The sequence below is a fragment of the Amblyomma maculatum genome, chromosome 4 (assembly GCF_055883805.1).
Source record: "Amblyomma maculatum isolate TAMU_Amacu chromosome 4, ASM5588380v1, whole genome shotgun sequence".
NCBI classification, from domain to species: domain Eukaryota; kingdom Metazoa; phylum Arthropoda; class Arachnida; order Ixodida; family Ixodidae; genus Amblyomma; species Amblyomma maculatum.
The window spans coordinates 185,041,231-185,060,546 of record NC_139347.1 but is presented as its reverse complement, the minus strand read 5'-3'; the positions used below and the strand labels follow the sequence as shown (position 1 = coordinate 185,060,546).

The following is a 19,316-nucleotide window of genomic DNA, read 5'->3' as shown; positions in this document are numbered from 1 at the left end:
GATAGCCCTGAAAGCACAAGATTCCCATTTCCAGGTGGGTAAAGAAACACCGCCAGTGAATACAGATAAAGTAACCAACAGATATACCGCTCAGTTAATTCCTATCTATATGGGCGGCAGAATGACTCGCAATGCACAATCTAGAACAGGTGGTAGTATCTCCAACACAGAATCTTGGGCATTCAAGTTCACTGAATAGCAAGGTTTTATGATACACGCATATGCTTTTATAAAAAGTAATTTGTAGATCAAGGCACATAAAATTCCCATTTGTCCTCTGGAAATAGCACCTTCTACTTAACAGAAAGAGCTATAAAAATGCAATATGCCTTTTTTCTTGTGTGTACTTTAAACAGAAAGCATACTATTTTACAAAGCCGCTTGTAGATTCTAATCTGCTTACATCTAAGAGGCAGGACAATTAGGTTTATCGTGACCAACATCATCACCAAAGTGCATGTCACTGATATCCGTGGCTGTGAGCCTGAATGGCCGGAGATCGGAAGGCTGGACGGTTCAGAAAATGGTATGGCGGTGATGGTGGCAAGCTCCGCACAAGAAAAGTCTTTCAACTCCTCCCAGCAAAGTCCGTCGAGCCATGCATACTGTTACGCTGGCCAGCACGAAGTCCATGGAGAGCATAGTTCTTTCCGTTTTTTTTTTTTTTTGTTGTTGTTTGTTTCGAGACACTTCCTTCACCCCGGGACTGTATCTTGCGTAATGAGTTAAATCACGTTCTGCAGCAGCAACAGGCTGCTAGTGGTGTCACGAAGCATCCTTGGGCGACGGACACATTACGAAAGTGGATGCGTAGCAAGACGCCAGGGCGCACACGACAGCCACAATCACATACGAGGCGACGGTGTGCGTGGTCGAGAAGATGTAGCCCATGAAGAGGGTCAGGAGCACTTGTGACAAGTACTCGGCTGTGGCTAGCAGCGCCAGGCACTGGCCCACGCCCGGAATATACCGTGAACCTTTGAAGTACTCCTGCAAATGAAGAGAGAGCAGAAGAGTGACTTTAAATTTGCTTGTACCCTGCGCCAGGAGCATCATACATTCGTGAGCTTGCTTAGTTCCTTAGGCCCGCCAACTTTAATGCACGTGTCTTACCCAATAGATAGTGGGCTTGGTACGGAGCAGTATTTTTTATATTATAACAAAAACCCTTTTTACCTCCCTCTCCCCGTTGTAATCGGAGATGTGAATATTATGGCACATCAGCATTTGTAAACTCAACAAGAGGCTGAAAATAGAAGAATTAGTTAAGTATAGAAAACAGATTTGTCAGTACAAACCGGCAGGACGCTCTACAGCCAGTTATAATTGCAACAGCATGTGCGAAAGCCGGAGACTCAGCGGAAGCTCACGGTGCGTAAGACGAAGCGTATTGCAGTACAGTCACAACAATGTTTGCTTTCACATCCCAGGTATAGGTGTAGAAGATTTGTTTTACACACTCCTAACCTCCCCGTTTTAAACCGAAACCTTTACTAGCCTCGCCGAATCATGTTTATCGGTGCGGTATATTTGACCTTCAAGTGTAGGAGTGGTGGTGCATCAGCCACATGACGTACCACGTGACTCGCCGCCACAGCTGCGGTGAGCAGAGTCTTCGCCTCGCGTCTACGCACACCTAATAAAAGCGCGAGGCGGTTCCTTGACATTCGCAGACAACTTGAGAGGAGCCACGACCCGGAACCAGTTCTTCGACTGTATATCGTGGATGCCAGGCTGAATCTGATGCTCCTTAGGGCACGTAATGCAATGCATAGAGTTTCCCAGCTAACTGTAGCCAAGGGTTAAAAAAAAGTGAAATATTTGAGGTAAGCCAGGCAAACAGCTTGCATACAGCTGCCAGCTGCACCACAGTCATTTTTTGTTTTGCAACTAAATAGTAATTAAGATAAGTTTCTAAATTACTTAACATTACTTCTAGGCAATAAATGTGGTTTGCAAATTGAAGATCCCTTTCAGAACCCCTCTTCCACGTGTATATTTTTTCCGAACTCCAAATAAAGCCCGCGAAATACAAAAATTATCACGTCACTAGCGCCTTCGCGCCTCGCGATTGTGGAGCTCCAATCGTGGTTTGAGTGAACGAAATTAGCTGCGGCGGTGACTGGATGGCCCAATTCCATCGGTAGGCTGATATACGTTGGCGATGGTTACGTGCGGCTGGCTAACGCGGGCGTAGAAACCATTGCAGCCATATCGTCGTGCCGCTGACACGGGGCCGTGGAGCCACGGCCGCAGCTGTTTCGCGCACTCAAACGGCGGCAAAGAGCAGTCCCATCGTGGCACACGAATGCGCCAGTGACGTTTCTTTTATTTCGTCGGATTTTTTGGAGATCGAAAAATATGACGTGAAGCTTTCTTTATCACATATAAATGAAATGGGTATTTCTGGAGATGTTATCTAACTTTGCAAATCACATTTATTTTCAAACGTTATTATGTTGTAATTTAAAGAACATCTTAACTACGTAGGAATTAATATTAATTATTGCAGAGTACGAATTGCCTGAGGTGTGCAAGACGGCTGGCACCCCTATGCAACTGGTTTCCCTGGCCGATATCACGTTTTATTTTTCAACCTTTCCCTTAAGTTAGCTGGGACACTGTATCAAAGCGTGCATACACACTGCCATCTCGCAGTTTCTCGCTATGGAAGAAGGGAGTCGGCCGGGACCGTCTACGCCGTCGGAACGGCCTCGTAGATGATGGGCTGAGTCTGATCATCCGACTGACGTTGCCAGTCCTGCTAAGTATTCCGCTGGAGGTAGGGAAGTTAAACGTGCGAAGCAAACGGCAGGGATCAACGAAGAATGAACGTCCAATGGCTCCATGGCAGTTGAAGGATGCCGAAAGGCGGCATGCTAACAGCTTTGGCGGCAGCAGTGGCTGCTTCTGCCTCTGCCATGTCTGTGGGTTCAACAATACAGCATAACCAACAGGGCTCATATGCAGAGTCCCGTTCTTCTGTCCTGCTGTGTGCGCGAATATTAATTATGCTGAACAGCATAACCAAGCGTAGCAAAGATTTCGATTGCATAAATAGCTAAGCTGCAGCCATTTTTTTTTTACGAATATGACCAGACGCTGGCTTCAAGCAATTATAATTTATAGCTCGCCTGTTCGCACCAAGATACTGTTCAGGGCAATTGCCTCCAGCGACAAGGTAGCCTTATGTCATATATAAAACCACTGCCACTAAATTTTGGGCAGCTGGAGTAGAAATCATTCAAGCACACGCAGGAAAGTAATGGCTAGGATACTGGGGCACAAATACATTGCGAAGGATAGTCCCTCCAATGGAAAATCAATCAAGTACGAAGTGCCCCATAGGATTGGCATCTTGCATCTCACTTAAAATGACTAATGTTTGATTCAGCACTATAACCTCATTTTTCACAACGATCAGTAGAGCTTGACTCAGCATCAGTCATCTTTTATAAATCTCTGAGAGATAGTTCAGCCGCTGATGCACAGCCCCACCCCTGGGTATCCCAGTTAGGCATATAATTTATTTATTTATACGAGTACTTTCAGCACCTCAAGGGCATTACTGCAGGCGTGGGGGGGGGGGGGGGGAACAATTTGGAGGACAGTTTTATCTTAAATGGCCATGTGAAAAAACTTTAAAAACAACTAAGCACAGTTGATAAAGCAAGAAAGTATAATAACTCTTATAAAGAGGTTGCGGATCTGGATCCTGCCGGTATCATGAGTTAGTTTTTTCTACGCTTTCCATCCAAATAAACAATTATGTTCATGAAATTAATTTTACTAAAAAATTCAAAAAATGTCTGATGCTTCCCTTCAGGAAAAAGATTAGCACAGATGAAGTTTGACCGGAGCAGCAAACAAGTGGGACAGATACGGCGCCTTTCCCTTCCTGTGAACCAATTATTATTAGAAAAATTGCGATATGTCTAGCTTTTGTTTCCGTGCTCGCCGATAGCGAGAGTGCCAGGAATATCTATTTTCCAAGTGATAGTGGCTGGTACAATGCAGCACGACGAAGCGCTTGCTCCTTAAATGATAGCTTGCGTGTTGCTTACCAGTAGAATCATGCGCCAACGTTGCTGCACACATGAGTCCAGTTTCGTTTTATTTAGCTGGTGTTGTGAGCAGCAGTATTTTCTTTATTGCAGCCTTGCCCCAAAGCCCGCGGTTTGTGGCACTTTAGCTTTTGCTGCCCTGTGTCGTAGGCACTGCCGCACGTTGCTTTTGACAGTGCACCGTCCAACATAGGTTTGTAAAAGGAAAACTTTGACAAAGATACCGCTGCTCTCAACGCCAGCACACACAAAAAATTAGTTGTGGTTGAACCCTGGTTGAATTGCAATTAATTGATTCAATATTTAAGGCTATAATTTACGATGCAGTCTTTTGGATGGGGCATCGTCAAGAATGGCCTACTTTCTGCCGGGCACCCCTACTTTGGAAAATGGAACATGCTTGGCACTCTTGCTATCGGCGGGCACGGCAACACTAGCGCTGCATCTAGCAATTTTTCTGCTCTGGTAGCTAGTCACTTGTGCTGATCTGTACCATAAGAATGTTACCGCACAGCTCTGACGCCCCCCTCCCCCAAGACATGCTTCTTCTTGCACTGGCGGTAATAAAAAACGTGCCACTTCCATCGCTACGGACGAGCATAGTGCTGATGAGCACTCTCAAAGTTAGGTTACATGCAACATAAATACCCTCAAAGCGGACTGAACAGCTGTTACCACAGCTCAGTTGCTAGGACACCGGACTCGAAATTCGGAGGTCGCAGGTTTGGATCCCACTGGTGGCATTCGATCTTTTTTTATTCTATATTTATTCGTCCTCACACCATTACGACCGGGACGGAAACGCGCTTCCCCTCGGGAGTGCGATCACGTAAAGATAGTGATTGCATCGGGGCAGCGCATCCCCAACGTTCCCAAGATCAGGGTCCCGGGCCTGCTACTAAACAAGAATGGCCGCAACGACGAGACCATCAACAAGATTACCAGCAAGGCAATGGACGCTATCCGGCTCATACACCGAGTCTCGACACGACGGGCAGGTATGCGTGAAGACAGCCCTTCTGCGCCTTGTCCCGTCGTTCGTGATCAGTCACATCGCCTACGTTGCGGCCTACCTCAACTGGCAGGTCACTCACAGGACAAAGATAAACACGCTGATCAGACGGGTTTACAAGACGGCGCTGGGATTATTGGGGACCACGGGTACGGCTCGGCTTCGGCGTCCGTCCATAACACCTTAGAAGGAATAGCCAAGGCACAGCTCACTGCGCAAATGGAGCGCCTCTCTACCACCAAGACAGGCCGCAGTATACTGACGTCCCTGGGTTACAATCCCCGAGCTCCCAGCCGGCAATCGTGCGAGATCAGCGATAAGGCGTGGGTCCACATCCACGTGGACCCCATCCCGAAGAACATGCACCCTGAGTACAACCAAGAACGGCGGCAGGCGCGGGCCAAAGTCCTCGTCGAGCAACACGCCCAGGACCCGCACGCCCGGTACGTGGACGCAGCGGAATACAAGCGAGAAGGGTTCGTGGCAGCGGCCGTTGCGGCGGCCATGGCATCAAGACAACGGCAGCGAGCGTGCGGTGCATGGATGCCACAGACGCCGAGAAGGTTGCCATCGCTCTGGCGATCTCGGAGGCTGAGTGTCGCACCGCGCTCAGCGACTCGAGGAACGCTGTGCGCAACTTTGCCAAGGGGCGAGTGTGCGCTCCGGCGACCACCATCATCAGTAAGCTGCAGCTCCAAAACCGCGGCAATTCTGTCCGCATCAAGTGGTTCCCGCCGCACGCGGGAGATTGTGCATCCTCACCGAATCACAACGAGACGGCCCATTCGGCGGCGTGAGCGCTTACCTTCCGCGCCCCCGAGAGGGACCGTTCCGAGTGGTGTTTCGAAACAAAAGACCGAATGACCAGTTACGAGGAAGTGACTAAATGTTACCGCCTAGATCGACGGAAAATGCCGCCGCCTCACTCGGCACTAAGTCGGGAGGAGGCGGTCATCCTAAGGGAAATGCAAACCGGATCACTCTTCGCCCCGGCAGTACTACACGTCCTCCACCCAAACATCTACACGAGTGATGTGTGCAATGTATGTCAAGTGGGCCCGGCGGACCAATGACACATCATGTGGGACTGTGCCAGGTTCCCGACCGAAGCTGCATCCAAGACAAACTCGCCGGAACCTCAAAGTGCTGTGCAAAGTACAGACAAAGACATTCAAATATGGGCCATCCAGCAGGCCCGGGGTGCACTCAAAAAGCACAAGCCTTACAACCCACCATATACGGGCCAAATGAGGTAGTGCAGAGAGGGCATAGCCCCGGGTCAACGCTTGGCCAGCGTCACGACGCTTTAACCCGTCATTTGCCGGCTCTTTAATGAAATTATGCATGCATGCATGCATGCATACATACATACATACATACATACATACATACATACATACATACATACATACATACATACATACATACATGCATGCATGCATGCATGCATGCATGCATGCATGCATGCATGCATACATGCATACATGCATACATGCATACATGCATACATGCATACATGCATACATGCATACATACATACATACATACATACATACATACATACATACATACACACACACACACACACACGCACGCACGCACGCACACACACACACACACACACACACACACACACACACACACACACACACACACACACACACACACACACACACACACACACACACACACATACATATATAATCAATATTTTAACTTGCAAAAACATCACATTACGAATTTCTCTTTAAAACCCCAGGAACATTGCTTGTGCTATCGATGGTATCGACGGCTTTTGGACACCATCGCATGTATGTCGTTGTCCATAATGAATATTATGATCAGAGGCAAAATGGACTGTAGCATTTTGATCACTGTATATTGTATATGGCTTATCCAGTTGGTTAAATTGAGCATCTCATTTCTACTTTCTGTTAACGTTCAAAAACAACTGAGAACTATAGCTCACGTTCTTCCACGAGGAAAAATGTCAACAGACATTTCATGAAGCCAACCTAGTACAAGGTGCCCTGTACTTCACATTATGCTACCGCTCAGAAGTCGCTTCTGGAGAGCACAAACAAGAAAACGGTTGTAATTAAAGCGCGCAAGGCGGGCACTTTAAAGTGACTGCTTTATGCACGCCTCTTCCTCACCTGGCTGTTCTCGCAGTAGAGGCAGGCGAGGGCATATGGAATGGAGTCTATGGCAGCTGCCGCGATGCCCGTCATGGCCGACAGTGACAGCATGCTAGCCACGTCGGTGAAGACCAAGAGTCCGGGCATGGCGACGGCAAAGGTGCCCATGCCCAGCAGTAGGCCAAAACGCTGGCCGAAGCGACTCGTGACCCGCCACTGAACGCAAAGCGAGTATGCCGACGCTGCAAAAGAGGATTGTTCAATAAGAAAAAATCTAAAACAAAAAACGCGAGGCACCCTCGCGGTACGGCAACCGATGTTGTAGCACACGTTTAAGCGTTCTATGCGCAATGCATACTGACCAAACTAGCGAGGTGAAAAAAGGAAAGATTTTTGACGAAGTTTCGACGTCCCGGGTTTCAGCTGTGTCCAATGGGCCTTAATCTAGATATACAAGCAGCAACAGCAACCATGAGATGCGAGTCCTAGATGTGCTGCGCGCAGAGACGTCTGGATGCCGCCGCCATGTGTTCTCGCTGCGCCTCTGCAACCGATTAATGCGGTGCCACCGCTGTTTTTTCTCGATGCCACCAGCGCACCATATTAGATTTTTTTAAATGCGAAACCATTACTAGTCCTTTCAATGTAATTCCGTCCTCGACCGTTGTTGGCCGTCATGGTTCCAAAAGATGAGCTATCACCCTTTTTTCGGGCACAACGCTGCTCGGTAACATGGCGCATGCGGCCGAGCGCAATGCAAGAGGATCAAATGGCGTGACGTTTGGGCAAAGCCACGGTAGAGCACTAATGCCGCGGCAACAACCCTTTAACGCAAGCCCGCTGAGAGGCCGCACTTTAGCCGAGATCAAAGACGAAGCCATCGAAGCTTCTACATTAGCTATGACGGCGCGCCGCCGCCAGCCGCGCCTACACGAAATGATCAGAACGTCGTCATCGGTCAAAACCGGCCCGCCATTCTTAAGCCGACAGAAACCACTTACCGGAAGATTTAGGCGGGTGATCGTACAATCGGAATGTTCGCGGTCAAAAATCGCGTCTTCCGGGCAAATCAGAATTGAAGGTACGGCATGCAACCCATATTTTTGCAGCGCTTCATTTGATCAAAATACTCACAAGCAATGCAGTTGACTAGTAGCCCCCAAGAGCCAGCTCGAACTCCGCGGTCGTAGAGCGAGCGGTCATCACTACTGGCAGACTCTTCGGGTCTTCCATGGTAAACCACCTGGCCACAGGAAAAAGCCATATTGTAAAAGTGCGCGATTACGATTTTCTGACATACTGAACATTTCCCACATTATGGTGCGTGAACTGCAAGGTGCAGTCAAACGGCCCAGTTTTGCACCCCATTTATATAAGAGGAGAGTAAACTAAACTGCCCCGGGAAGCAAATTGATGATTAGAAAGGTCTGTTCACGACTGGTCCAAGGACGTAATTAATGGCTGTATGGATATTGCAGTAGGACAGGGTACTCAAATGTCTCCTTTTTAAAGGTATATAACCTTGGAAGCAAGCTGTTATAATTGTACTGTGATCTGTTGATTTATGGAGGCGCAGTTATGGAATGCTAAAACTCATAGACATCTGCATCAAATTGCATACTCTGCTGTCTCGCTGTTCAACAAAACTATTAGAGAACGTTACATGCAGTGCGATTTGCACCGTCCGCTTAAGCCTGTTTCTGGCGCTAAATTTCATTGCTAGGTGACGCTGCAAGGAGTATTTAATAAGCTACAATATAAGTATATAAAGTAAGAGCATACTGCTTTGTGAGTGAGGCTGAAATATCCGGAAGCAGAGCCGAGAGATCTGGAGTACATGCTAGTGCACAGAAATACCGGAAAATATATTTCTAATTTTTTTAATGACATGCGCTACCAACAAAGAAACAGTAAACATTCCTGGATAGTGTGGTAAACAATGAAATTCTTTGGGTAAAACAAGTCAGATTACAGGTGACGTAATCTGCAAGTATTTTTTGTGTTGATCCTAAGCTGGCATGCAACAGACCACACGAACCTCTTTTGGCAAAACACTTAATATCTGCATGTCAGGATTGCAGGGAACTAGCCAAAGTGCAGTGCATTGATTTGCATACAGAAAGCCTCAACAGGTACAAAAATAACTAGCGAATAAATAATAACTATAAACATATTTTTGTTTACGGTTGCTTATCAGAGAGGATACAATTCTGAGTTATGTATTTCTTTGTGTTTTTCAACATCACAGATTTCAATTCATCCTTTTTATATTAAAACCTTCCACTCTATATCAGACGAAAAGTAGACATTTTTGAGCAAGAATTTGGTGCACGTATAGGAACTACTTCTTATGCTGAGTACAGTATAGGATATCACAAAGCTTTTACGCCATAATAGAGGCAATGATAAATAATCAAAAAATGGCTTTGCAACAAACCCAGACCACCTCATCATGTCTAACATCAAAGGTGATATCCGACGACTAACTGTTTGAAACTTGTGTTAGAAACTAGAAGACAAGTCTGTGCAGGTGGATTTCATGGCAAGGCGGACATGTGTACTTAACTGGAGCAAATCTTTTTTGTTATTATAATGGGCAATACTGCATGCAATATTGTATGCTGTCAACATCAAAGAAAGGTCTTATTTCAAAACTTTCTTCACCGACAGTCTGGTGTGCGCATTCAACATCAAAATAGCCATTTGAAAGTTTGAGTTTGATGATTTAGAGATTGAGAGTCATTGCAATTCTTCTGCAATAGACTCCATGTGTGTGTTTGATAATATTGAAAACGTTTACATAGTTTTTGCGACAATAACGTGCGTGATGTCATTATATAACTATGCAATGGGGGAAGGCCAACTCAACAAGCTGTAAAATGCCCATATGAAGTTCATTATTTTAAACCACCTTTCCAATAACAAACTTTAAAAACGGCACTCAGTTTTGAGGTTGACAGCCTTCAATTTCGCTACATATTATTGTCCCTGAAGATCAAAGATAAGAAGTTTGTCACTTAATTCTAGTTAATTAACTGATCATCAAGCTCTACCACGTCCATGATGTCCGCCTTCCTGTAAAACAATCTGCGCAGGCCCCACAGACGTATCTGCCGTATATGTATGCACACGCTTAAATAAATCTACAGCGCAGGATCACATCAAAGAGAAGTGAGAATTTTTAGGATATCCAAACTAAAGGGCAATCGCCAGCCGCTCTCTGTGGCACTGGCTCGTAGGCGATGTTTAGCGCGCGGATCCCTTCTCGCCCGCGTGCGATCCAAAAATTCTTTGCAGCACTGCGACGACAAGAATTGGTATTTCCAAAATTCTTGAAATTGATGTAGGTATTACTTATGGTGAGCTGCAAAAGTTTCAATAAAGAAGGTGGTTAAAAGTTAATTGTTCAATATTAATTTAACAAACCTGCTAGTTAGTACATCTTCGCTGTATTCGGACGCACAAAACCGCCGACAATACTGCGGCCAAAAACGCTGTAACTCAGAAAGTCCTATTTCATATATTGCTGACAAAATTGGTGGAACATCCTGTGTAAACCCAGCTTGTGGTTAATTCTAGGAATGAAGCTGACCCAATTGCTTGATTCTGATTGGTTGTAAATCTAGGCCACTTTAGGGGAAAGTGAAGCAGTCGGCGCATTTCCTGACTGGGCTCCTGGCCAAAGAGAGAGAGAAGGTTGGGATGTAGTGCAATTGGATTACCTCACCCATGAAGTCTGTGAAGTAGACGTAGTGCGCCATCACTGCCATCCAGGCAAGCAGCTGGAAGAGGAAGAGCCGCCGTAGGCTGCTCGGAACCCGGGCAAGGCATGATGCGGCACGCGCCGGAAACACGACAAACACCCGACAGAAGGCGTCGCACACGATCACCAGCAGCGCCGAGGACAATGTGCGAAGCATCATGGCTGGACTGGCCTTGACCTTGGTGTTGTTCTGGTGCCAGCTGATGAAGACGCTGCCGCCCGCGAGGGGCGGGCCGTGATTGTGCGAAGGCGTGCCTGTGGAGAACGGAGAGATTTTACAGCATGGAAGAACCCGAATTCTCCATATTTTCGTTGATCGGAAAGTGTGCGCTTTCTCCTGCGGATATCTCTCTGACGTATAAGAATGTTTACTGAATAGCCATTTACTGAATTGATGAGCCTGAAATAATTAATCAAACCCTTCTGAACACGGACACAGTCAAATGAAGCGCTAAAGTTATTCCTTCTCGCCGTACTGCATGAACATGGCTGCTGACCTACTGAATTTGGTAGGTCCCGAGGGCCTACCAAATTTAACCTCAAGAATTATAGCTAAATTATTCTACCTCCAGGGTCCGCGCTTAGAATTCGCTAATATGAAGATAAAGAACCATAAATAGAGAAACGGCACGAAGTGCATGTCCAGTCGTCTCTCCTCTATCTGTATGCTGCCTTTATTTATATATTTCAAATATCCTAAAGGCCCAGCAGGGCATTATATAGGGTGGATATGGAATCAAAAGAGGGCAGAACACAAACAGGATAAGACATGATGATAAGGGGGATGTAATGAAACTCTTAGCAGAAATGCAACAAAAAGTATTTTACTCCTTCTTTCCTTCATCCCTTTCTTCCAGTGCAGGGTAACAAAACCATCTCTTCTGCGGTTAACCTCCCCGACTTTCCTTCCCCCCCCTCAAGAGCTATTTATACTGACGCTGTTTTTGCAGCGCTTCTTACCCGGATCACATGTAGCCGGACCGTTGCCGTTGCACACAACTGTAGGATTGCTAACGGTGCCACCCCCTGTGAGACCATTGTCCAGCACCACGAGGGCGCACGGAGGCGGCGAGCGCGCCGCGTCCCCGTTGGGCACGATGCCATTGCCTTTGGGCGGAGACAGGGGCTTCTCCTTGGCAAGGACCAGCGTCACCGTCATGCAGGTGCCCAGGGCCAGCAGCATGAGCAGGAACACGGCACGTTCCTAACGCAGAAGAAAATGTGCTATCGATAAGCAACGGCCTGCGACCATACACTCAAGTAAATAGGGCTAAACATGAGTACTTGCACGACACTGACTAATTGACGTTTTGTCTATTAAGCAAAGCTTATATTGCTCTCGATGCGCCGAAAAGTAGTCGCAATAATACCCCTGTCTGAGGGGGCTTTCAAATAGGAGTCAAATTCTTGCCAGCGCAAATGTTTGAGTGGCACCGCCATGCGATGCGGCTGCCACCGGAACTAAAGACCTGATGCGTGTTCGGCAAGAAAGATGGCGCCGCGTTCTAGTGCATATCAAACTGCGCATTAAGGTAGAGTCGAAAAAAAAAATGATAGTTGTCTTGTAAAGAGTATATACGATACATATATGTGGTGTTGGTTGATCGATCGCGGGTGGTTGGTAGTGTGATTGGTTGAGTAACTGATTAATGAGTAGCGATGGCTGGTTGATAGTGTGATTGTTTGACTGATTGGTTAGTGAGTGGTGATTGCTTATTAATGAATAAAAACAGCATGGTGCAGACCGACATTCTCTGTGTGTAGCTGAATTTGAACACGACCTGTTGCTGGTGTAGTGCGACAACTTTTCTGACATTGTACCGGGTGCGTGTAATATGGGGGGCTTCGTTTGAGGGTGTCTTCTCGTGATGGTGCTATTCGACGACCATCAAGAAGTAGTAATACGGATGCCGAGAACCACGTTTGAAGCGTGTGCACTGTATCGAGATACGAACGACAGACAAAGAAGCGACGCGCCGTAAGTGTGCAGATCTAGAGGCGAGCTGTGACGTTTGCAAGCTACCGACGATTGTAAACGGTCATTAAAGCAAAAAAAGCCGAGCTGGAATATCAACAATGTTTAATAATAATAGACAAGGAAGCTGTTGTGATAAAAAAACAGAAGTGTAGGAACAAATGTCTCAAGAGTGCACGCTACCGCCTCTATACTCTTGAAGGGCCCATGAAATGCAATTTACTACAATTATCAAACCAGTGCTAGCAATACGTATCCCACCAATCCTCTCTGCAGCGCCAAAATAGTTAAGCTATCTTCATTAGCACCGAACGTACGGGCGATCGAAAATTATGCTCCTCTTCTCCCCCTCAACTCAACCCACGCCGGCATTCAAGAAAAGACGCAAACAAGTCGCGACAGCGCACCATGACACCCTGTCCCGCTCGCCTAACATGGGAGCGTCCAATGAGCGGGCACCCCCAGCAGCCTCACTGACTCAGTGGAGATGGCTTACGTGCTGCGATGTGTCGCCCAAATCAGCTGCGAGCGGTCGCCAGGACCTTTTTAAAAATTATTTGCAAGTTATAAGCTTCACGCAAAGCTTTGTATATGAGTCGAATACTCACAAAGACCACCTCTACGATGCGCTTTCATTAGAATTTTACCCCAAGTAGCATTTCAGGGGCCATTTAGGGCGATGTTTAGGGCCCTCCCAATTTTTGTATCTTTATCAGTAGCTCCTTTTATTACTGGGTCCCGCAAAAACCGGTCCAACATGCCGTCATCCGCAAAACCTTTCGCGATCTGCAATGCGTGGTGAGGAGAAAGAAAACTACATCTGCCATAACAAAGCGTGAGGTCGAGGCTGCCGGTACTTCTGTACAAGTCGCGCTCCGCGCATGCGTGACCTTTCTTCGCTATGAGGCATATCTCTTCGCTCGCATCATCGTGATTCTGTAAACACCCATGGGAGCCGCTGAGGGCCGTGTGTCGACGCGCGTATGCTTCGCCTGCTGCTATCGACGATGGAAGCAAATGTTGCATGCATAAATGCTAACTTTTAAAGCCATGCCAGTCAAAAAAAGCAGGTTTTCGGAAACGGTACCCTACTATCGATCATATCCATACCATCAATCAGGTGATAGAAAAATGCTCGGAATATAACCAGCTCTTATACATAGCATTCATTGATTCAGTTCAGTGCAGTCGTTCGGTCGTGTCCGACTCTTCGTGACCATATGGACCATGTCACGCCACGCTTTCCGGTCTCTCACTATCTTCCTAACATCACATAACTTCATCTGCAGTGCCTCGAGGATGCCATCTAACCATCGCGTTCGCTGCCTACCCCTTCTCCGGCGACCCTCAACCTTTCCCAACGTCAAATCTTTCTCCAGCGACTCCTCTCTTCTCATCAGATGACCAAAGTAGCTGAGCTTTAACTTTAGAATTTGACCCTCCAATGAGCAGTCAGGGTTTATGGTCGACAATATAGACTGATTTGACCTTCTGGCAGTCCAAGGAACTCTCAAGAGTCTTCGCCAGCACCACAATTCAAACGCGTCAATTCTTCGGCGGTCAGCCTTTTTCACAGTCCAACTCTGGCATCCATACATCACAACTGGAAAGACCATAGCACGAGTTATACGGATCTTGGTTAGCAGACTAATGTCTCTGCTCTTTACTAGGCGGTCAAGGCTAACCACTGCTCTCTTTCCCAGAAGCAGGCGTCTCCTAATTTCATGGCTGCAGTCTCCTTCCGAGGTAATCTTGGAGCCCAAGAGGAGAAAATCTGTCACAGCTTCCACTTCTTGTCCATTGATGCTCCAGGACTTGACAAGGCAAGATGCCATGATCTTTGTCTTTTTAATGTTTAGTTTAAACCCAAACTTCTCACTCTCTTCTTGTACGCGCATCAGAAGTCTCTTTAGTTCCACTTCACTTTCTGCATTAAAGTGGTATCATCCGCGTATCTAAGGTTGTTGATACGTTTTCCAGCAATCTTCACTCCAGCTGAAGACTCGTCCAGACCGGCCTTCCTCATGATGCACTCTGCATATAGGTTAAACAGGCAGGGCGACAGTATGCAGCCTTGCCTCACTCCTTTCTCAATCGGAAACCAATCAGTAAGACCATGTCCAGTTCTGACTGCGGCCTCTTCTCCTTCATACAGGTTCCTGAGGAGACAGATGAGGTGAATTGGAACTCCCATCTCTTGAAGAGCTTGCCACAATCTGCTGTGATCTACGCAGTCAAACGCTTTCGCATAATCAATAAAGCAGAAGTAGATGGGTTTCTGAAACTCTCTTGCTTTTTCCATGATACAGCGAAGGTTGGCAGTTTGGTCTCTAGTTCCTCTGCCCTTGCGAAACCCAGCTTGCACGTCCGGAAGCTCCCGATCCACATACTGCTGCAGCCTACCTTGGAGGATTTTTAACATCACCTTGCCAGCATGCGAAATAAGCGCGATTGTGCGGTAGTTGGAACAATCTTTGGCACTGCCCTTCTTTGGAATGGGGATGTAAACTGACCTCCTCCAATCCTGTGGCCACTGCAGGGGTGTCCAAATCTTCTGACATAATGTATGCAGAATGTTAACAGCGTCATGGTTGAGGTTTTGAAGCAACTCAGCTGGAATGAAATCAATTCCGCTAGCTTTGTTCTTAGCAAGGCTGGCTAAGGCCCATTCAACTTCACTCTTCAGGATGCCCGGCTCGAGATCAGTAATCACAACCGTCTTATGTTGGGTTTGCACATTCGGGTCCTTCTTGTACAGCTCTTCTGTGTATTCCTGCCACCTCTTCTTTATCTCTGAGGTTTCAGGGAGGTCCTTGCCTCGTTTGTCCTTTATCACGCCCAGCTTAGCACAGAAGCTTCCTTTGATATCTTTGATTGTCTCTGTTGTCCTCAACTGCTTGGCACTGTATGTTCAGGAAGGCATTCTTATCTCCCCTTGCTATTTTCTGAAAATCCGCATTGAGAACCTTGTATCTTTCTCTTTCCCCCATAACTTTTGCCATCCTACTTTCCTCAGCCATTTGCAAAGCCTCTTCAGATAACCAGTTTGCTTTCTTGCATTTCTTTTGCTTTGGAACTACCTTAGTAGCAACTTCTTGTATTATATCACGAACATCAGTTCACATTTCTTCGGGCTCTCTACGAAAAAGTATTTGACTCAGGTGAAACCTCGGCGGTGATGCAGGCATTGCGAAATCAGGGGGTAGACGAGGCGTACGTGAAAGTGCTGGAAGATATATATAGTGGTTGCACAGCAACCATAGTTCTGCATAAAGAAAGTAACAAAATTCTCATAAAGAAAGGTGTTTGACAAGGAGACACAATCTCCCCAGTACTATTCACAGCTTGCTTAGAGGAAGTATTCAGTGACTTGGAATGGGAGCAGTTAGGGATAAGGGTAGATGGAGAATACCTCTGTAATCTGCGATTTGCTGATGGCATTGCCTTGCTAAGCAACTCGGGGGACGAACTGCAAATAATGATTGGTGACCTAGACAGGAAAAGTAGAAAGGTAGGCTTGAAAATCAATATGCAGAACACTAAGGTAATGTTCAACAGCCTCGGAAAGGAAAAGCAGTTTACATTAGGTAGCGAAGTACTGGAAGTAGTAGGCGAATATGTCAACTTAGGACAGGTAGTAACCGCAGATCCGGACCATGAAAAGGAAATAACAAGAAGAATAAGATTGGGATGGAGCGCATTTGGCAAGCACTCACAGATTATGACTAGCAGTTGCATCTTACCTGTACTCACCTATGGGGCTGAAACGTGGAGGCTAACCAAGAGAGTTTTACTTAAGTTGAGGACAACCCAGAGGGCTATGGAACGAAAAATGGTAGGGGTAACATTGAGATAGGAAGCGTGCAGAGTGGGTCAGAGAAATAACTCAGGTTACCGACATTCGAGTAGAAATTAAGAAGAAGAAATGGGCATGGGCAGGACATGTAGTGCGAAGAGAGGATAACTGATGGTCGCTTAGGGTAACAAACTGAATTCCAAGGGAAGGAAAGCGTAGCAGGGGGCGGCAGAAAGTTAGGTGGGCGGATGAGGTTAAGAAGTTCGCAGGGGTCAAGTGGATGCAGCTAGCACAGAACTGGGCTAAGTGGAAAAATATGGGAGAGGCCTTCGCCCTGCGGTGGGTATAGTCAGGCTGATGATGATGATAATGGTGATGATGAGTAAAAAAAACTACAGAAATTATCCGTTGTCACAACAAGCGTCCTTCGCGGTTTTGGAAATTAAAGCTGTTTTCACAACGGAAATTTACGTAGTAACATCAGACTATCCTATTACAACAGAAAAGTACTACAGAGTAAACAATTACAGAACTGTAGCAAATTACAACACAACTACAGAGAATTTTGACGTTTACGGCAGAACTGCAGAATATTTTGCCGTATTTCTGCAACCGTTCTATTGTTTTTTTGGACGGGAGTTGCTGGTTGAATATGAATATAGCACCTTTTCCGCAGTATATTGCCGTGAACCATTCAAATATCTGTTGTTCAACAGCCGCCGGCATGCAGCCTCATCACTGTGATTATAGCGAAGGGATCAATTATGTACTCTTTGTTCATGCTCATTGTCGCAAGACGCGGCTTTATCGTTTTGTTTGTCGCAGAAGATGCTTCGAGATGTATACCGAAATAAACCACGCGTGCGTGTTTCGACCATGGTCCAGGGTATGCTAGTTTCAATTCGCGGTTTTATCTAGATCTTTGTTCGCCGCCTTCAGATTGAGCGCTAATAGGCGAAACTGGCCTTCGTAGATCGATGATCACCGAGCACGCTCGTTGCTATCGCCGCCGCCGATTGCTTCGTTATTTTGCTGTCGCAAGTAAGCCCAATAAATAGTTTGTTCTAGTGAATTTCAAGCCTTCATCTGTCGCCAATGGCACCATCATCACTACGTGACATCTGGTGAAGATGCTGAATCCCGACACCATGACGTACTCTCTGAATTGGCACCCGTAGAACAGAAAACTCATTTGGCTTTCGTTAAGCCCCGTGAGCCCCTCTGCTTCCAAGGACGACCGGACTGATGCGAAAGACGGGCTCGACCTGTTTAAATGCGTGTCAACGTAAAACGCCTGCACTGAGGAAACGAAGCTAAGTAAAGTCCACTTTGTTCAAGACTCGGCCCGACTTCGGTTCGAAAACCGCGGAACGTTTCTGAAGGATTGGGAGACATTTAGGAGAAAGCTTTTGACTGCTTTTGCAAATGTCCGAAAAGAAAGAGCCCAGGCCCACCTTTAATCCCGAATTCAACTCCCGAACGAGTCAGCATAAAGTTTTTCACTGCCACCACCCGAATGAGTCCATCCTTGCTTACGTTGAAGAGATGAAGCGTCTCTTTCTCGGCGCCAATCCCGACATGACCGAGGAGAATAAGGTAAACTTCCTGATGCGCGGTGTAAAAGGCCAACTTTTTTCCGGTCTTGGACGCCACCCGCGAAAGACTGGCGGAATTCTGCCAGAAGAAGCGAGTATACAGAAGACTGGAAACAACGACCCGCCAGTACAACCGGTCGCTCGAAGTCTTTGACAGCTTACCTACACGCGGAGATAACCTGCGGGCGCTTATCGGCGATATCGTCCGCGACGAATTAGACGATCCTGCCATCTTGGAAACAGCCCCAAATAGCAACGCTTACGCACGTCGTCTGTGAAGTCCAACAGACACTGGGCGTTCCCCAAGCGACGGCTCCAACTACTTCAACGCAAGGACCCACAGCGATTAACTATGGTGCGGCGTTATGCCGTCCTGCGTACCGTTGGGACCTTCCAAGACTCCCACTATGCGAACAAGCTGGTCCCGAACGAAGGCTTTTGGCACCCGCCCGCCAAACCAGCGAACAACCCTCAAGCCCTAGAACGTGCGACATCTGGGGGGCTGCGAAATACCGCCGAATATGTCTCCACTGCGGTAAGGCCGGCCACATTTTATGCCACTGCTAGTACAGACGCATCGGCCTGTGCATCTTCGTCATCACGCCCTATGACACCGTCCTGGCAAAAGACCAGAAGAAATCGAGAACTACTAGCGCAGGGTAGAGTCACCATGCCATCGATACCACTCCCCACCTCCGTATAGCACGTTATTTGAGTCGCCAGGCTAAAGTTACGTGAGAGGAGGGACCACTAGCCCGTAGGGGAAACTGGAGAAAGCAACCTTTGGAGGTGAGGTCGCTCACGATGAAACTACGAAGATCTTCCGCCTTCGACGACGATTGACGACGACGCTGCCATTACATCGCTGCTCCACACGACAACGTCTACGAGAACACGACCAGACTCCAAGTTGACACCACCGCCCAGCGAAGTGACAACGGTGTGTTCCGGCCGCGACTTCAGCACACGACAA

The 19,316-nt window shown here is 47.1% G+C and overlaps 1 protein-coding gene across 8 annotated transcripts in view; it reads right to left on the bottom strand.

Annotated features, from left to right (window-relative positions):
* Positions 1 to 644: 644 nt before the first annotated feature.
* LOC146193818 (solute carrier family 45 member 3-like) overlaps positions 645 to 19,316 on the bottom strand; it is a 133,736-nt gene continuing 115,064 nt past the window's right edge. For all 8 annotated transcript variants that reach the window (XM_084602840.1, XM_084602843.1, XM_084602842.1 and 5 more), the window contains 5 exons: positions 11,938 to 12,181; positions 10,937 to 11,232; positions 8,349 to 8,457; positions 7,233 to 7,456; positions 645 to 990 (listed from right to left, as the gene is read on the bottom strand). In XM_084602840.1, coding sequence (XP_084458966.1) covers positions 766 to 990; positions 7,233 to 7,456; positions 8,349 to 8,457; positions 10,937 to 11,232; positions 11,938 to 12,181 — 1,098 coding nt within the window. In that variant the 3' untranslated portion in view covers positions 645 to 765. The remainder of the gene's footprint in view (positions 991 to 7,232; positions 7,457 to 8,348; positions 8,458 to 10,936; positions 11,233 to 11,937; positions 12,182 to 19,316) is intronic.